The sequence below is a fragment of the Pseudorca crassidens genome, chromosome 17, assembly GCF_039906515.1.
Source record: "Pseudorca crassidens isolate mPseCra1 chromosome 17, mPseCra1.hap1, whole genome shotgun sequence".
Taxonomy (NCBI): domain Eukaryota; kingdom Metazoa; phylum Chordata; class Mammalia; order Artiodactyla; family Delphinidae; genus Pseudorca; species Pseudorca crassidens.
The window spans coordinates 25877258-25894529 of NC_090312.1; the positions used below are offsets into that span (position 1 = coordinate 25877258).

The 17272-nt window shown below is 31.4% G+C and overlaps 1 protein-coding gene across 1 annotated transcript in view; it reads left to right on the plus strand.

Moving 5' to 3' along the window:
• The window catches only part of LOC137210719 (CUB and sushi domain-containing protein 3), a 705705-nt gene that overhangs the window by 569135 nt on the left and 119298 nt on the right, over window positions 1–17272 (plus strand). Inside the window, exons 33-36 of the mRNA XM_067712783.1 lie at window positions 7491–7609; window positions 8705–8774; window positions 13729–13845; window positions 16890–17099. Coding sequence (XP_067568884.1) covers window positions 7491–7609; window positions 8705–8774; window positions 13729–13845; window positions 16890–17099 — 516 coding nt within the window. The remainder of the gene's footprint in view (window positions 1–7490; window positions 7610–8704; window positions 8775–13728; window positions 13846–16889; window positions 17100–17272) is intronic.

The window sequence follows — 17272 nt, forward strand, 5'->3', positions numbered from 1 at the left end:
TCTGAAACTTTGATGAATTCTATTAATTTTATGCTAACAAATTACCTGATATATAATGAAGTAGCCAATATTAATTAAAATATTAAGAAAAAAAGTCAATCTTGCTTTCTGTTAATAACAAAAGGGATTGAATGTTGAAGAGAAAGAAGGTAGGAAGAAGAAATGTTTGCCTAGCAACCTTAGGAGACACAACTACAGCTAAGGCAAATATACCAGCGTTCCAGAGGTTAGAGAATACAGTTTTCTCTGCTTAATCAAGATAAGCTGAAACACTTGTTAAGAGAGTCTGATTTACATTTTCTGATATGGGCTATCATAAGTTGAGATGAAGCTACATCATTCTTTGTGTTGGGAATGTGTACTGGTTTAGTAGTCATGTGAATAGATGTAGCTGCTCTGAGTTAATATATTTTTTCCAACATTTTTCTTCTGTGAAGTTATCACATTTTTTCTGTTTCCTGATCCACAAGAGCACTGAGAGATGGGAATCTATTCTTCAATTTGTGTGAGTGTGTTTTAGACATATATGATTTTGGTTATAATTGCATGTCTTGCACAAATGTATTTGTTGCTAGGGAAAATGTCCCTAGTGCAAGAAAGGCCATTAATTATATCAGTTGTTAATAGGCTTCCACAAAGAGAACTTGTAGTTTCTAGTTGCTTTGCCACTTGGATTCTGGGTCCAGCCTCATCATTAACAGTCTTGAAATGACTATTTGATTATAATATACATATGTAATTTCCCTCATATTTCCTAATATTTGTGGAGGCACACATATAAATCTCACTACTGGAGAATCCTAGAGGGGTAATGAACATCAATAAATCAATGAGCAGTTTTTGGTTTTGAACTTATAAAGTGTACATATTTTAAAAGGAGAAACTGCATGCAGTAATGGTGTTACAAATTTAGGGGTGTTCAAAGATCTCAGGATGTAGTCTCTGAGGAAGACAAAGGTAATGTTACCTTAAGGAATAGATTTTTTTCTCCTCCCACACCTGAGAGCACTCATGATACCTGCCACTAATAATTTCTCTGTCAATCTTGTGAAAACTCAGGTGGTCTGAAAACATCTTTTCATCTTGTGCAATAGTTAGAGGGCTAGTCTGAATACCCAAATCATAAAAAGTCATAAAATATTAAATGCTCAGAAATGTATCCATTTAACTGTAGCTTATAAATTACAAAAGATATCAATTCAACATGATAGTTATTTTACTGCTCTCCTTCCTTGAGCAATATGCTTAAGACATAATGCATTAGGTCTTAATGAGTTTATTTTTATAATCACTAAAAATATTTTCCTCCTTTGGGCTAATTAGATAATTGATTATTTGTGAAAAATAGTGATTGTAAGATTTATATTTTTACCTAAAAGTTTTCTTATTCCAATTTATGCATATCATCTCATATCATCTCTTGTTCCAATTTATGCATATCATCTTCTATTAATTATAGAAACATGTCCTGCCCAAATTAAATTATTAATATTTGTCATTTCTAATCTAAATTGCCATTAACTTAGAATATATTACACACAAATAAGTGTAATTGATCTTTATAAGCACATTTCATTCCTTAATCATATAGGGCCATTCTAGTTTTAGCATAGTTTGCTCTTTTCTTTTAACCAAAATTTATTTCATGATCATCTAACTTTTCATGTCTTTGTGCTGTTGACTTAGAGATGTCTCAGCCTAAGTTTCTGAATTTGGAAAGCATTGTACTTTTGTATTCCTAAAGTTTCTCTGGTTATATCTTGAGGCAATAACACTGCTCTTGGTCTCCTGGATTTTCTCATAGAAAAGCCAATATGTTTAGCTGTATATAGAAACTTTTCATTGTGAATTAATTATAAAACTGAAGGTACTTCAGTTTTGGGCCCTCTATAGAAATCTTTACATGTGTTCTTTATACTCCTAGAGTATTTATATGGGACCTATTGATCTTAAACATACAGAGACATACTTTCATGAGAACAGAAAAAAGAAATGTCCTTAGTAGAATGCAAATGGACAACCTCACTTCCATGCTTAAAACCATTCACTAATGCCAGTTAACATTTGTTGAGAGCTTCCCATGTTCCTGGGACTATCTAAGTGTTATGCATGTATTGTTTTCTTTATGCATCACCATATTCCTATGAAGTTGGTTGGTATTTTTGCATCCATTTTATAGGTGAGGGAACTGAGACATAGAAATCATCTCAGACTTTATAAAAATAAAAATTAAAAAGCAAGAAACTAGTGAAACCAGGATGCACACAGAGGACAGAGGTTGTGTTCTTAATAACTGAATTTTCCCTCCATTACTCACAGAAGGAAACTACAACTTTCTACACTGTTTAAGATTATAAGACTGTTTACACAACCTGCATCCTGCCTCCCTTTGCAGCTTCATTTCTTGCTGCCTTTCCCAAAACACTACAGTATGTTTTACCAAAAAACACTCCCTCCTTTTTTCCATAAAACAAGGAAAAATAATTTAAAACATTATTCATTTAACATGCCAGGACAGCATATTCACCTTCCCCTTCATTATCATGAATTGGTAAAATGTATTATGTTTTGGTATTCACATAGATTAGTTCCTGTGAAATAATTATTTAAACAGAAGACAACCTTCATATATTGTGATTGTTCAATTACACTGAAATCATCTTTTAAACCAACCCCCTCTCTTGCTCCACCAAGAATTCTTCAGAGCGTGACTGCTTATGTTGCTAATTGATCTTTGCATTTCCAGCATGTATGTAACACAATAAGAGTACACAATAGGTACTCAATAATTACTTATGTAATGAATGAATGGTACCTACGTGCCAGATTCTATTTATTTTATTGTTTCACTTATCCTTATTCTGTAGGCTAAAATTTGATAAGTAGTATCTATTACTGAATATTCAATTAGTTTCTCAGAGTAATGCTGAGTTAAATGTTAAGTAAGGTAAACGAAAGTAAAGTAAGTAAATAAAAGGATCAAGGTAAACGTGAGAGAAGCCTGTACCACATGTTCCTGAACTTATACTGCTGCTCATCAGTGACTATTGATGTTCTGAAGGAACAATTCTGAAGTCAGAATTGTTCCTTCTAAAAGAATTTAATCGACATTCAATTACATGTAACAATAGTATTTGACAAATTTTCTTTAGTAGATTAATTAATTAATCCAAGGTACATTATGGTGAAAAAAGTCTGCATGCTTATCATTGCTGATTTCTACAAGCCCAGAAACTAGTAGCCCAGCTCATATTGAATTCACCCTTTGATTATCATCAACTTCTACATTATTCTCAAACTGTTATAATGATAAATATGGAATGCCAAATGATAATTCTAGCATATTAAAAAACACTTAAATGTGGTGCAAACATAGAAATAATGGTTATTTGTATTCATTATTTAGAGAAAAAATTTTAAATTGAAGACATGTGATATGTTTAAAATAACAAGATCTTCACTATCACTGAATACAACCTCTTGTTCAAAGACGTGGTTCAGTTCCTGTTCTTTTCTCACATGAATGCAAATCCAGTATTTTTGGTCTTCATTTTCAATATATTTATACATGGGTTGTCATGTCAAATTCATGAAGGGGTTTTTCTTTTTACAAAACAATGTTGCTGGGAGTCTTAGCAATAATTTAGCTTTCTTATCCTCCCTGTCTCCCTCTCTCATTGCATTAAAGACTCGTTAAAATCATTATGGAATACTATATATATATATATATATATATATGCAGAATGATCAGATATAAATGATATGATTAACACCATTTTCTCCTCCAGGTTGCCTTGTGGTCAGAATTGGAAAGAATAATTTTTGTTTATAAATAAATGTTGGAAATTGAAGAACTGAGGTTTTAATGTTTTCAGCCAGGGTAACTAACCACAGTAATTTGACAGCAGGTGTAATTAACTCTGTGCAATTTTTGATATAGATTTGTTCCTGTATTCATTTCTGTTTTTTTTTTTTGGCTACAACACCTAGTTAATTGATCCAATTCTCATTAAAAAAATTCACTCAGAGAGCATCTTTGATTGCCAAGCACATAATTTTACAAAATTTACACTCATAAGGATGAAAATGAATCAATATGCTGATTGGCTTGGTTAAGTAGGAGAGAATCCTTTGCAACACTTTTACAAATACCTTTTCTTTGTTGATTCCTATGAATAAGTTATTGCTATTGTTACTTATAAAGAAATGAAAAATAATTATTAAAGAAGACATTTTTAAAACTATTTAATCACTGTTTTGTAAATTAACAAATGACTTTAAAATAGGAACTGTAGCATTTTCAGATATCTCTGCTTTATTTTCTTTAGTGCATGTAAAATAATTAAATGCAAAAAAATGAGAGAGGTCATCAACATGACTTCTCTTTCTTATCTATTACTTCATTACCTTGGTTTCTTCCCTGAGACAATCATATTAAACAGATTAGCAGGTCCAACTCAATCTCTTCTAGAAAAATAGAAAGCAGTATATTCTTGTACCCCCAAGTTCTCTGCTAATACTAATTCATCTAATAGATAAGTGATTTTATTATTTACATTCCATTATAAAAATTTCAGAAATGCAGGAATATACAAGAAAACACATAAAAATCACCAATAATCTCACATGAAGAATCATAACCACTGCTAATATTTCACATATTTCCTTTTGGTTATTTTTCCCTGTGATTATTTGCATATAAGAATTTTTAACCTACAAAATTGTTATTGCATAGTTTATAGAGTTTTATATCACATTTTAAAGTTAAAACTCTTTCATAAATATTTTGCTGTGTCTGTATATAATATGGAAAAATCTCACTTAAAAATCTCTCAATATTCTATGGCATCACTGTGCCGTAGTTTTTTTGTTTTGTTTTGTTTTTGTTTTTTGCGGTACGTGGTACGCGGGCCTCTCACTGTTGTGGCCTCTCCCGTTGCGGAGCACAGGCTCCGGACGCGCAGGCTCAGCGACCATGGCTCCCGGGCTTTGCCGCTCTGCGGCATGTGGGATCTTCCCGAACTGGGGAACGAACTCGTGTTCCCTGTGTTGGCAGGCGGACTCTCAACCACTGCACCACCGGGGAAGCCCTGTGCCGTAGTTTTATTTATCCTCCCAGAGGAGGAAATCACCACTTATGGATATTAATAGTTTTCTATGTGTATGACCCTGAATGGAGTACTTGATAGAAAGAAGGAAAAGAGAAATGAACGTGTACTAAATTTGGCCTTCTCAGCAAGAATGACCACATAAATGGCCTTAATGGTGAACGGTAATAAACGTACTGTTCAGGACTCCCAAGAAACTAAGGAGTCCTTACCAAAGGAAAGTGAAATCATACTGACAAGACATATATGCTTACATCATAACTTTTTTTTGATTAGTAATTCTTAAAAAGGACTCTATGAAATCAGATGAATTTAATGTGTAAGACCCATTAGTGGGTGCTGAATGAGATGAAAGTAAATATAAGACAGTTTCTTTCTTGGATCTCAAAATCTAGTAGGGGAAGTGAGACATTTAACCCTTAAAATTTTAACAGTAGGTCACAACTTAATGGTAACTTATCTTTCCTAGTTCTATAAATTCAAGATTACAAAAATCAAGAAATATGGGATTTGACATATGTTTAGGGACCTAACTAATTGCCGCACCAGGCATTGGAATTACAGTCCACATGACCCTGTCTCCTTTAGGACTGCCTCAAATGCATTCCCAAATGGCCAATTTACTCCTCCTCTTTACTGCCTTACTTTCTGATCTAACCATAACTCCATCATGTCACTGCTTTTATTTAATTTTCTATCCTTTAATGTGACATCATTTTTAGCTACTCTGACCATTATGTTATTAGATAAACTATCTTCCATTTGCAGAGATAGACGTTTGTATTTATTAAGAAATAAAATAGGGATGCACTTTCTTTTATATAGTATTCATTCATCTATACAACGAATGTTTATTGAGTGCTTGCTTAAGACTCTGTGCTTCAAGCTGCCCTTCTGGAACTTATATTCTCAGAGGGGGATAAACACTGAACAACTATTTACATAATTATTCATTATTAGTTTATGTCAAATACAACAAAGGTGATGGAGAGGGTGGTGTTATGTATGATAGCATCTATCAGAAGGAAATAACATGGTCAAAGAGAGAAGGACTATATACGATATAGTCATACTTTAGAATTTAGTTTTCAATGTTTTTTAATAAATAAATATATAGTGTGAATATTTATAATGAATATATATATTCACACATATATATAATGATTTTGGAGTGGTGACTGCTTCCTCCCTCCATTCAAATATGTATTAGATTAGTTCAAAATGTGAACTACAAAGAAATAGATAATAAACATTGGCTCTTATTGAAGATAAAAAGTTTTTAATAATAATACATTCACATGTTTGAAAAAATGTTTTGGCAAAAACATCAATTTTTATTCCTTTAAATGAATCATTTTAGAAATAATGCCATTTGCAGGAATGTAGATGGACTTAGAGATGATCATACTAAGTGAAGTAAGTCAGAAAGAGAAAGACAAATACCATATGATACCACCTATATGTGGAATCTAAAATATGACACAAATGAACTTATCTATGAAACAGAAACAAACTCACAGACATAGAGAACAGACTTGTGGTTACCAAGGGGGAGGGTGGAAGAGGGACAGAGTGGCAGTTTGGGGTTTGCAGATCCAAATTATTATATATAGAATGGATAAACAACAAGGTCCCACTCTATAGCACAGAGAACTATATTCAGTATCCTGTGATAAACCATACTGGAAAAGGATATAAAAAGTATATATAATATATATATATATATATATATATATATATATATAACTGAATCACTTTTCTGTACAGCAGAAATTAACACAACATTGTAAATCAACTATATTTCAATTAAAAATGCTAAACTAAATGAATCATTTCAGAAAAACCTTTTACTTCTGTATGCTTTTATTCTTTTATGTTGAAAAATAAGTTGTTGATGTAAAAATAATGGAAGTGTTTTGAATTATATCATAATCTCCCTCTCAGAAGAAGGTACCAGGTGATATGGACAAAATAGCAAATAATTTTTTTAGCCATTTTACTAAGAATGTTTTACAGATATAATTTCACTTTATTATCACAATAAATTATTATTCTTATTTTTATTTAGGGATTTTCTTTTTAGGAATTTTTAGTTTCATTTCACAGAAGACATTTAAGCTGTGAGTTAAAGAAGAATTCACGTATTATCACACAGCTAATTAATGGTTGGTGCCACGAAAATTGAAATAGTTCTGTGGTGGAGTTCCAAAGCACATTGCTCTAACCATATACCGTTAAATCTTGTTCACAGAACATTCTTAATGTCTCAATGTAAAATCTAGTTTTAATGACACCAATATTCAGTTTTGGTAATTTAATATGCATGATTTAAGCATTCATCATTTGAAAGTTACTTATATTATTATCACTAAATATTCTTAGCTATTGGTTTGGATTCCTGTCCTGAACCACAAACTCCTAGCAGTGGGAATAAAATTGGAGACAGATACATGGTTGGTGATGTAGTATCCTTTCAGTGTGATCAAGGCTATTCTCTTCAGGTAAGTCTATTTTAAACTTTTAGCTTTGACTTCCATTACCCTTTCAGAATATTTTAACAGACTAATCATTGATAATACACAGGTTATAAAACAATATTGATCTCAGGCTGCATAATTTAACATTAAATCAAAAGTTATTCAATTTGTCAGTGAGATATTCATGAGAGAAATTGCTGGAATGAATAAATTTGTTGTGTTTGCAAATAACCAAAAATGATTTTTGAATCAAAATAAATGTTCACTTTTCTCTCTGTTCACATTGGATGTGACCACTGAACGCCTGGATTTTCAGAATTTGAAATAAAAATGAAAGTGATACTTAAAGCATTAAATGAAACTTCCATGATAATAAATTCCCCGAATCAGTAAAAATCAACTACAAATAAGTATTGCTAAAAGTGTGGATTTGCAATGTATATTCTGACTTTACGTATTTATATTAATACTCTTTTGTAGGTGTTTTGGAAGGTCTCAATTTATGACCTCATAAAAATCTCCCTAAAGCATAGACCTATTAAGAAATTAAAAAAAAAATTGAGACAGAATTTCACGTGTTAAGTAAATAAATTCCTTAGAGGAAAGAAAAGTAAAAATTAATAATTTATAGTCTTTAAACTTGTAACCCAAATTATTAGTCTCAGAAGTGAAATCAAGTTTTTCTGGACTTTAAAATTTAATATACCTCAGTTGACTTTTCAATTTTTTATGAAAGAATTTTATAATCATTTTTTAATCTATCTCACCTTGAATATTATTGCAATTTATTATAAATCACTATGTATATGGCCATTTCCTTCATATAATTATTGCAGTACCTTAGTAGAAAATGTTTTGGTAGAACAATGTTAAAACCACAGTTTTAATGTGATAAAGAGTCTTAATTTTTCTACCAAAAGCTTATTATTTTTTACATTTTATCACAAGTGTATATAATTACCTTACTTGTTTTAAGTCACACTAATATTTCCAGTAATGTTGAAAAATATTAAAATGTAATATATTATTAAGTTTGTTTTCATAATTATCATTCACTATCCTATGTTATATTTACACTTTTAAAAATGTGTGCTGAACTGCATTGTCTTGTTTATATAGGGTCATTCTCATATTACATGCATGCCTGGGCCTGTGAGAAGATGGAATTACCCAATCCCAATTTGTTTGGGTAAGTTAAAGAACTATAAATCATTTATTAGCTGTATCAAATTTTAAAGGTACACCTTATGTATGTTGTTGTTCAAACATATAGTTTACCTTTTGTCAGGTTTTATGGAAATTATATTTTGAGATAAATGCTTCACATTTTTTTTCTTTTTTAATTTTAAATTTTTACTTTTTTTTTGCCCCAAACTTTAATATCAATGGATGACTTAAAAACACAAATTGAGAAAAGTTATTAAGTTTTTTGATTCCCAGAGAGTTTTCTCAATATGATGTAGTAGAAGTACTCATAGATCAGGAAAATATACTATTGCTTACTATTGAGCCAAAATAGATAAGGAAGCTGGAGTCTACCAAAGGGAGCATGACACCCCATGAGATGTCTTCGTTGGTAACAGGCAGTTGAGATATAGGATGTATCAAAAGAACATTTGGGGCTTTGAAAGTATGGGCCCAAATTTTTGTCCTAATTTAATGCAGCTTCCAATTATTTCTATCCACCTTAATTTTTTTTCTCTTTTTCATTTCTGGTGTCTGTATGCAACCATTAATATACTGGGCTCTATAGAGTAGGAAAAAAAAAGTTTGAGGTATGGTCTCCATAATTAAAACATTTGTTTACCATTTAGAGTTGTAGAAATAAAAGAAATGAAATAAGAATAATTTAGTGTCAAATAATACCATTGACTATGTGATAGAATTTAAGAAAGATGAGATTGGTATTGATTGAAGTCATTGGGAAATATATTCAGTCCATAAAATTTACAAAGAGATTTGGATGATAGGTGTAATTAAGATAAATGAATGAAGAAGACTACCCTTTCTGAGTAGGAAAAAGGGCAAAAACAAAAGAATTGGTGTGACTTGTATACCCTACCATGTACAGTGAACAAACCTGTATTATATTAGTTTGCTTGGGCTGCCGTTAACACTACAGACTGGGTGGCTTCAACAATGGGAATTTATTTTGTCACAGCTCTAGAAGCTAGAAGTTCAAGATCAAGGAGCTGGCAGGGTTGTTTTCTTCTGAGAGCTTCTTTCCTTGGCTTGTAGAAGACTATCTTCTCCCTACATCTTCACATAGTCTTTTCTCTGTGAAGGAGCTCTCCTATCTCTTTCTCTTCTTATAAGGACACCAATACAATTGAATTAGAGCTCCACCCTTATGACTTCGTTTAACCTTAATTACCTCCTTTAAAGAAGGTATCTCATTTCCAAATACAGTCGCATTTGGGAGTTAGGGCTTTAACATATGAATATTGGGGGGAGACACAATTCAGTCCATAATGCCTATGTACCACGGGTGCAATTTTTGTTGGAGAGTACTGGAAAATAATGTTTAAGAGTAAAGATGTGTTTAATTGGCAAAAGATATTAAAAGCATTCAGACTTTAGATTGGATGACATTTTTTGAATGATATATTTCTTCAGGTATTATCATTTATGCATATAATGCCAGTTATAAAATTGTATATATACATATAATGCCTATTATAAAAATTTATATATACAGATAATGCCATTTATGTGTGTGTGTGTGTTATGTATGTGGGGTCTGTATGTGTGTGTATATCCAATTAAGTACAAAAATTGAGAATATAAAAGAGTACAAAGGACAAAATAATTACTATATATATTCTGCTGATACGAGAGCAGAGTTTTGGTCTTTTGTTCATTACTGTATCCCCAGTGCCAAGAACAGTTATTATCTTAAGTAGGCATCCAATAAATATGGTTTAATGAACAAATTAAAGTTTTGGGATTCTATAGTATGTATATTTTTTATAATGTTTTCCTTCTTGACATTCACTTAGAAGAATTTCCCATACCATAACATGTTTTTAAAAATTTGATTTTTAAAATGGCTTTATGGCACATAGCATAGTCTAATTTGTATAGTTACTCTCTTTTGTTAGCTTAGTTTTTTGTCTTTTTGATATACATTTATACACATTTGGTACACATTTACACATTTATACACATTTCTTTATTTATAAGTGTTTTTCATGTGCCTTCCTGTCGTTGCATATAACTACTTAAAAGCTTTAATATTTCCAAATTGCTTTCAGAAGGTTGTATCAATTTAAATACCACTCAATTATGATATGACAATTTCCATCTTGCTATATTACTAGCACCAATTATTACTGTTAACAAATTGCTCAGTTTTTAGGTAAAATACTACATTTTGATTGCCTGTATTCCATTGTATATTGTTAACAAGGGAAGTACTAGATGGAAGTGATATTTTAATAAAATTAAACTGGAAAATTTACATTTTATTATATAGGATAAATTTGTATGAAACTGTATTAAACACTTATATTTTGATGTCCAATATATCTTCATTTGATTTTCAGCTAAGGTACAATAGCTGTGTATGACAAATGTATTATTCTGTTTGCTCATCTGTTGAATGGGATAGTAATGTCCACCTCATAGGCCCATCGTGAGAATTAAATGAGAGAATGCATAAAAGTATTTAGCACTGAACCTGAAATACACAGGGCATTCATAGCGGTAGTTATTATAGTGAAAATATGCAATAATTTAAGGATCCAATAATGGGGAAAAAGGAAGTGAACATTATAATGGAATATTTAATAACTCAAAGTTTATAATATATAGTAAAATGTAACAAGGCTTAAAGTGATCTTAAAGTGATCATCACAGTATGATCTTATTTTCATTATATATGTAAACATATAAACACATATACGTGCATATGTATTTTTCTGCAGAGAAATAAAAGAATATAAAGGTCGACAGGCTATCTATGGGTAGTGGAATTCCAGAGCACTCTTATTTCTTTTGTATTCTTTTTTTTTTTTGGTATTTTATAAATTTTGGACAGTAAACTTGTACTATATTTGATAGACAAAGTGTCTAAATTGACATCATGGCCATATCATAAGGAGAAACTGAAGGCAGGAGGCTGATTCAGAGAATGTCTTAAAACTCTAGTAATCAGGTATCAAGGTTACAGTCTCATGAACTGGAAAATAAACAGTCTGCCAGATATTTTGATGGAAGGAAAGAAAAGTCACTTGAGATTTTTACATAATAGAGACAAATCTGAAGGAAGAATCAAAGATGATTTTATCTCGGAGGACTATGCTATGGTTGTGTCCTTAAGAAAAACAGTATAATGGGCCTCAAAAAAGTCTACTGTGAAACTTCTGGTGAAACACAGCATTCTCTATCAAGGCCTAGGGGTGCATGAAATTGCAGAGTCTCTAAGAAAATAGACATGAGTACGGAGCTGAAGGCAGATGCACTTTTTGGATTTTTCTTCTCATCCTTTATGGTTTGTTATTCTTTCTCTTTCATTATCTGTTTACTTTTTATTCTTTCCTTCTTTCTTCTCTGATTTTGGGATTTACACTCTAGAAAGGTGGACCATGCAGAGGCCAGGATTTTCAGCTCATTTCTAAAGAGATGGAAAACAGCAGAATTAGAGGGGCAGTGAACAGCTCAAACACTTGAGATAGTGAAGGCAAGAAAGCAAAAGAGTCCTTGTGTTCTTTCACTCAAAATTCAGAATAAAGCAAAACAAACCTACAATTGCATTCTTGCCAGAAACTTAAAAGTACTTTTCATTGGCCAAAATATTTTCTCTACCACGCCCTAATTATCAGATTGTGTAATGAACATATGTGGGCAATCAAATTTTAGGAAAATGAATTGGTGAACATTAGTGGTTTATACATGTTGAAAATTGTTCTGGTTTAAAGATGGATGAACTGAGATTTGAGAAGGATGGAAAAATATAAAGGTGTATCTTTAGATCTCAATGGTAATTACAACTTCAAAAGAAAGGTTTATATGCACATTAACTACAAGGTTATATATATACCCTTAGTAAAATCTGCTTTATACATAATTTATTCAGTTCACATATTTAAACATAGCTGTCAAACTGGCTATTGATATCACATAGAACATTGATAAATTGTTCTACTGAATTTGCCTTTATGATATATAACCTGAAGTTTGATTATCTATCTGTTGCTCTTCATAACAATAAATAAATGAATGAAATTGTAGGTAAGTGTATGGGTAAATTTCAAACTTGATGTGCATTCATGAAATTTGATTCTTCAACCCTCAATTGAGATGTGTATTTTAGTACTTCTATGATAAAATGATAAAAATGTATACTTAGAGGAAAGAATTAGCTTCTAAAATACAATTGACCTATTAATACATGTTAAATAGTTCTATCTAATCATGTAAAAGTTAAAACTTGGGTAATTATTTGTTCTTATAATTTATGGTTAGCTTATCAATTGTAAATCAGTATAATTCAGATTCTACAAAAAGCATAGATTTATGCCTAAATTCTCAAACATGGGTTCATCTTTTTACTTGTTTTATACTTCCCTATTTTTTGTCCAGATTATTTTAGGATAAAGTGAGACAGTATCTGATGGTCTGTGAATCCCTTGCATATTACTGATAGAAACCAATATTTTTCTTAAAAATCTTCAGCCTCCTCACAAAAAGAGGAAAATGAATTCATTTATTGTGAAAATGAATCCCTCATCAATATAGTATGTTGCTGGCTTGATTTTACTATAAATTATATTATCTTTTGAATGAATCACAACATTTCTAGAAGTACTTCAGGATGAGAAATGTACTGCTTGCTATGGAAAAGGATATGTGCTCCTTGTTTGATTGTATTCACTGCACATGAGCTACTCCTTTCTGTACAATAATTGATTTAGCTTGTATTTACTGCTGAGGAAAGAAATATGTTACCCTTTCATGCTCTTTTACAAAATGCCTTGTCAATTGATTATATTTGATTACTAGTACATGGTGAATGAGAGTTGACAATATTCAAATTTATACCAGTTTTAACTCAGACACTTGATTCAGACTTGAAAGAATTTCAGTCTGTTTTTAATACAATAAAGTACTTTGGCTTAAGTGGGACCTCTATTCTCTTGCAGCGCAGTGTGGTGGTTCTATGTCAGATTTCAGTGGTGTGATCCTCAGCCCTGGGTTTCCTGGAAACTACCCCAGCAGTTTAGATTGTACGTGGACAATCAAGCTGCCCATAGGTTTTGGTATGTATATTAAAAACACGTGAAAGAGTATTTTTATATTATTAATGCATCCTTACAAAGAAATAACAAAGTCTAATAAGAACTTATGAAATATTCACAAATTATAGTTTACTTTGGGATTATATACATTTCACTTGGAGTACTTGGATAATTGAAAGAACATGGGCATTTTAAAATTTCATACATAGATGATAAATAGATACAGTTTATGATACTTTCCAATCAATATGTACAGATATAGCCTGAGTTAGATGTGTGTGGCAATGATTAAGTTCAACATGATTTTCATGTATAATTGTTTCTGTAACTCTTTTCTACTTGTTGAAACCAAGCAGTACATAGATAAATTATTTTCTGGTAATCTATTGAATCCAGCTGCCATTGTAAATAAATAAGATTTACATTTGAAAAGTATTAGTACAATTTTTCTACTGTTAGATTTAAATACCTGTGTAGATGTAATACCTTTCTAATTCTAATATTACAATTGCCAGTGTTTGGATATATTGCATTATATATATATTACATTTAATAAATTATTTTCCCTCTTGTGTCACTAACGTATTCTTTTGCAGCTTTTTTATATCCCATTAGTCTGTAAATGCATAAATAGAAGTGTTAGATTGAGGATAGACTTATTCATTAAATCACAGAAGAATAAGATGAGTAGATACTCCTTGAAGTACAAACCTGGTGGATTTAGAGCAATTAATATATTCTGTACTATCTCACTTATTGAGGACTAAATTTAGGTACCTCATTTACCCAAAAGCATCTATAGCCTCAGAATGAAAATTCATGTTGAAATGTTTTACATAAATTCACAGAAACTCATAGTTTTGACAATTCTGTACTGAGCATGTACACATTATACTCCAGGTATTGTGCTAGGTGCTAGGGATAAAATGCATAGTAAAACAGACTTTGTACCTTTTCCCAGTTAAGTTACAGTCACAATGAGGAGACAAATAGTCAAATATGTTATTGCAGTGAAGTATAATAAAGAGTACAGGATTGTACACAGGCATCCAGCCTAGTCCAGGAAATGCAAAAAAGGTTTATCAGAGGAAGTGATGTGTGAACTGTGGCTTTAAATATAAGTAAGAGTAAGCCCATAAAAGAGGGTCAGCTTGTGAGGAACAGGAAAGAAATTCTAGGTAAACAGACTGACACATGGAAAAATGCAGATAAGAAAGCTAAAGAAATTCAACAAACTTGAACACTATATGACTGGCCTGAGGTTTTGGGAGACCAGTAGGCCACTGAGAGAAGAATGCTGGGGGGCTTTCTAATGAGAATTATTCTGGCTACAACATGGGAATACCCTTAATTTGAAGTTGTAGTCAAATTCTATGCCCTTTGATTGAAAGAGAATAAATGAATAATAGATTTGAAACAGTATGGTTATCCTTATGTCTTTTACTAGCCACTTAAGAGGGCTCATCCCATGTCATTTATGGAGCTAAGTGAATTATTTTAAAATAAATTATTACGTGTATTTGCAATAGTGTCATTATGTCACCTTCAACTTAGCTCTTGCTAATACTTCATTGATTTTAAAAACCAAGTTTATTAAAAATTAAAAAGAATATGCATCTCTATTTTAGAAATGAAAACATGAGACCATTTCTGATTTGGTTACATTTAAATAATCCCACTGTTTTCTTTGAGTTTTGGCTAAATCAAATATTGCTTCTAATGTATTTGAATAGATAATTTATAAATGTTTAAAAGAAAATTGAATACACATCAACAGTTAAAGAAGTATTTTCTCTTGCCTGTGAAACAATTATGGACAACATAATTTGTGAAAAGGGGCTCAGGAAAATTTTAGAAAAATATGCACTTCTTGTAGCCTCACATATTAAGATAGTACATTCAAAGTTTTAAGAAGATTGTCTGATTGTCCAGGAATGTGTTTAATATTTTAAAGCATATTTTCAGTAATTCCCAAATTTATTTGTTCATGGAACTCTTTTTCAATGTAACAGCAAATTTCCATGGAACTCTTTTTCCAGGAACAAAATATGACTTCACTTGAGAACCTCACTAGTTATTAAGAGCAAGAGCTCAGGAGCCAGAATGTCTGCGTTTGAATTTCACCTCTTTTAGGATGTTGTGTAAACAGCATATTATTTAGCTTCTCTGTGCCTCAGTTTCCTCATTCTTGTAACTATGAGCATTAAATAAGTTAGCATGTATAAAAACTTAAAACAGTGCCTAGCAAAAAGAAAACACAATAAATGTCAGATTTTATTACTAACAATTTGCAGAATGGTAGTTGTGGAAAAAAAACCATCAAATTCAGTAAAAATCAAATATTAATTGAATTAAGGAAACATACCTCAATAAAGGTTTTATTTTATTTTTCTCCATCCCAGAGATATTTAACTACCTCATATTCTAGTTATGTTTATAAAGATATTAAGACTATTTTGTAATATGATAGCATATAGCAATAACCCCTAGATTTTATTGGGAATATTACATAAAATTTGGCTTTATCTTCTGATGAGAAAATACTAAAAGAGCACGCTGAAAATTACATGCTTAAAAATGATATTTTGGAGAAGTTAATTTATCCCCTGTATATGACTAATTTCTAACACAGTCGTGAAATCTGATTATGTTAATATATAAAACTTTGCACTCATATTTTGGCTTCAAATTGCCCTTTTACAAAATACAAATTATTGAGTGGCTTTTCATCTTTAAAAATTGGTTGATACAGTTTTAAATGGTATTAAAGAGCAAGAAAGCCACTTTCTTGATTAGTTTTGCTATGGTGACAATGTAGTAAAATGAGATTTTCCCATGTGACAAATAGTGGGCATTTGAGAACAGTATTCTGTTACTTTCAACTATAGCACAGCTAATTGCCCTGGGCAGACAGCAGACCCATGGCCCAGATCTTGAGAGTATGCCTCTCAACTTAAATGGAAACGTATCTTAAGCACATTAATGCGAGCATGTGTTTGTGTATATGTGTGCATTTAATTTGGTAAAAAACATAGAGTAGCATTATGTTTGTTTTTCTTCCTTAGGTGTGCATCTGCAGTTTGTAAATTTTTCTACAGAAACCATACATGATTATTTGGAAGTAAGAAGTGGATCTGCAGAAACTAGTACTGTTATTGGCCGACTCAGTGGTCCTCAAATATCATCTTCCCTATTTAGCACGACCCATGAAACCAGCTTGTATTTTCACAGTGACTATTCACAAAACAAACAAGGGTTCCACATTGTATACCAAGGTGAGAGGAATAATAAAAATATGAAAGCTTTTTAGCCTCCAAACAGCTATTAACGATCTAACTCTAAGCATTTTCTATATTGTGTTTTAGAAAAAAAAGGAACCTAAATCAAAGCAAGCTTCAGTTAGGTAGAGTTTTAAATAATGCTATTTTCAGTCAACTATATAGGGGGA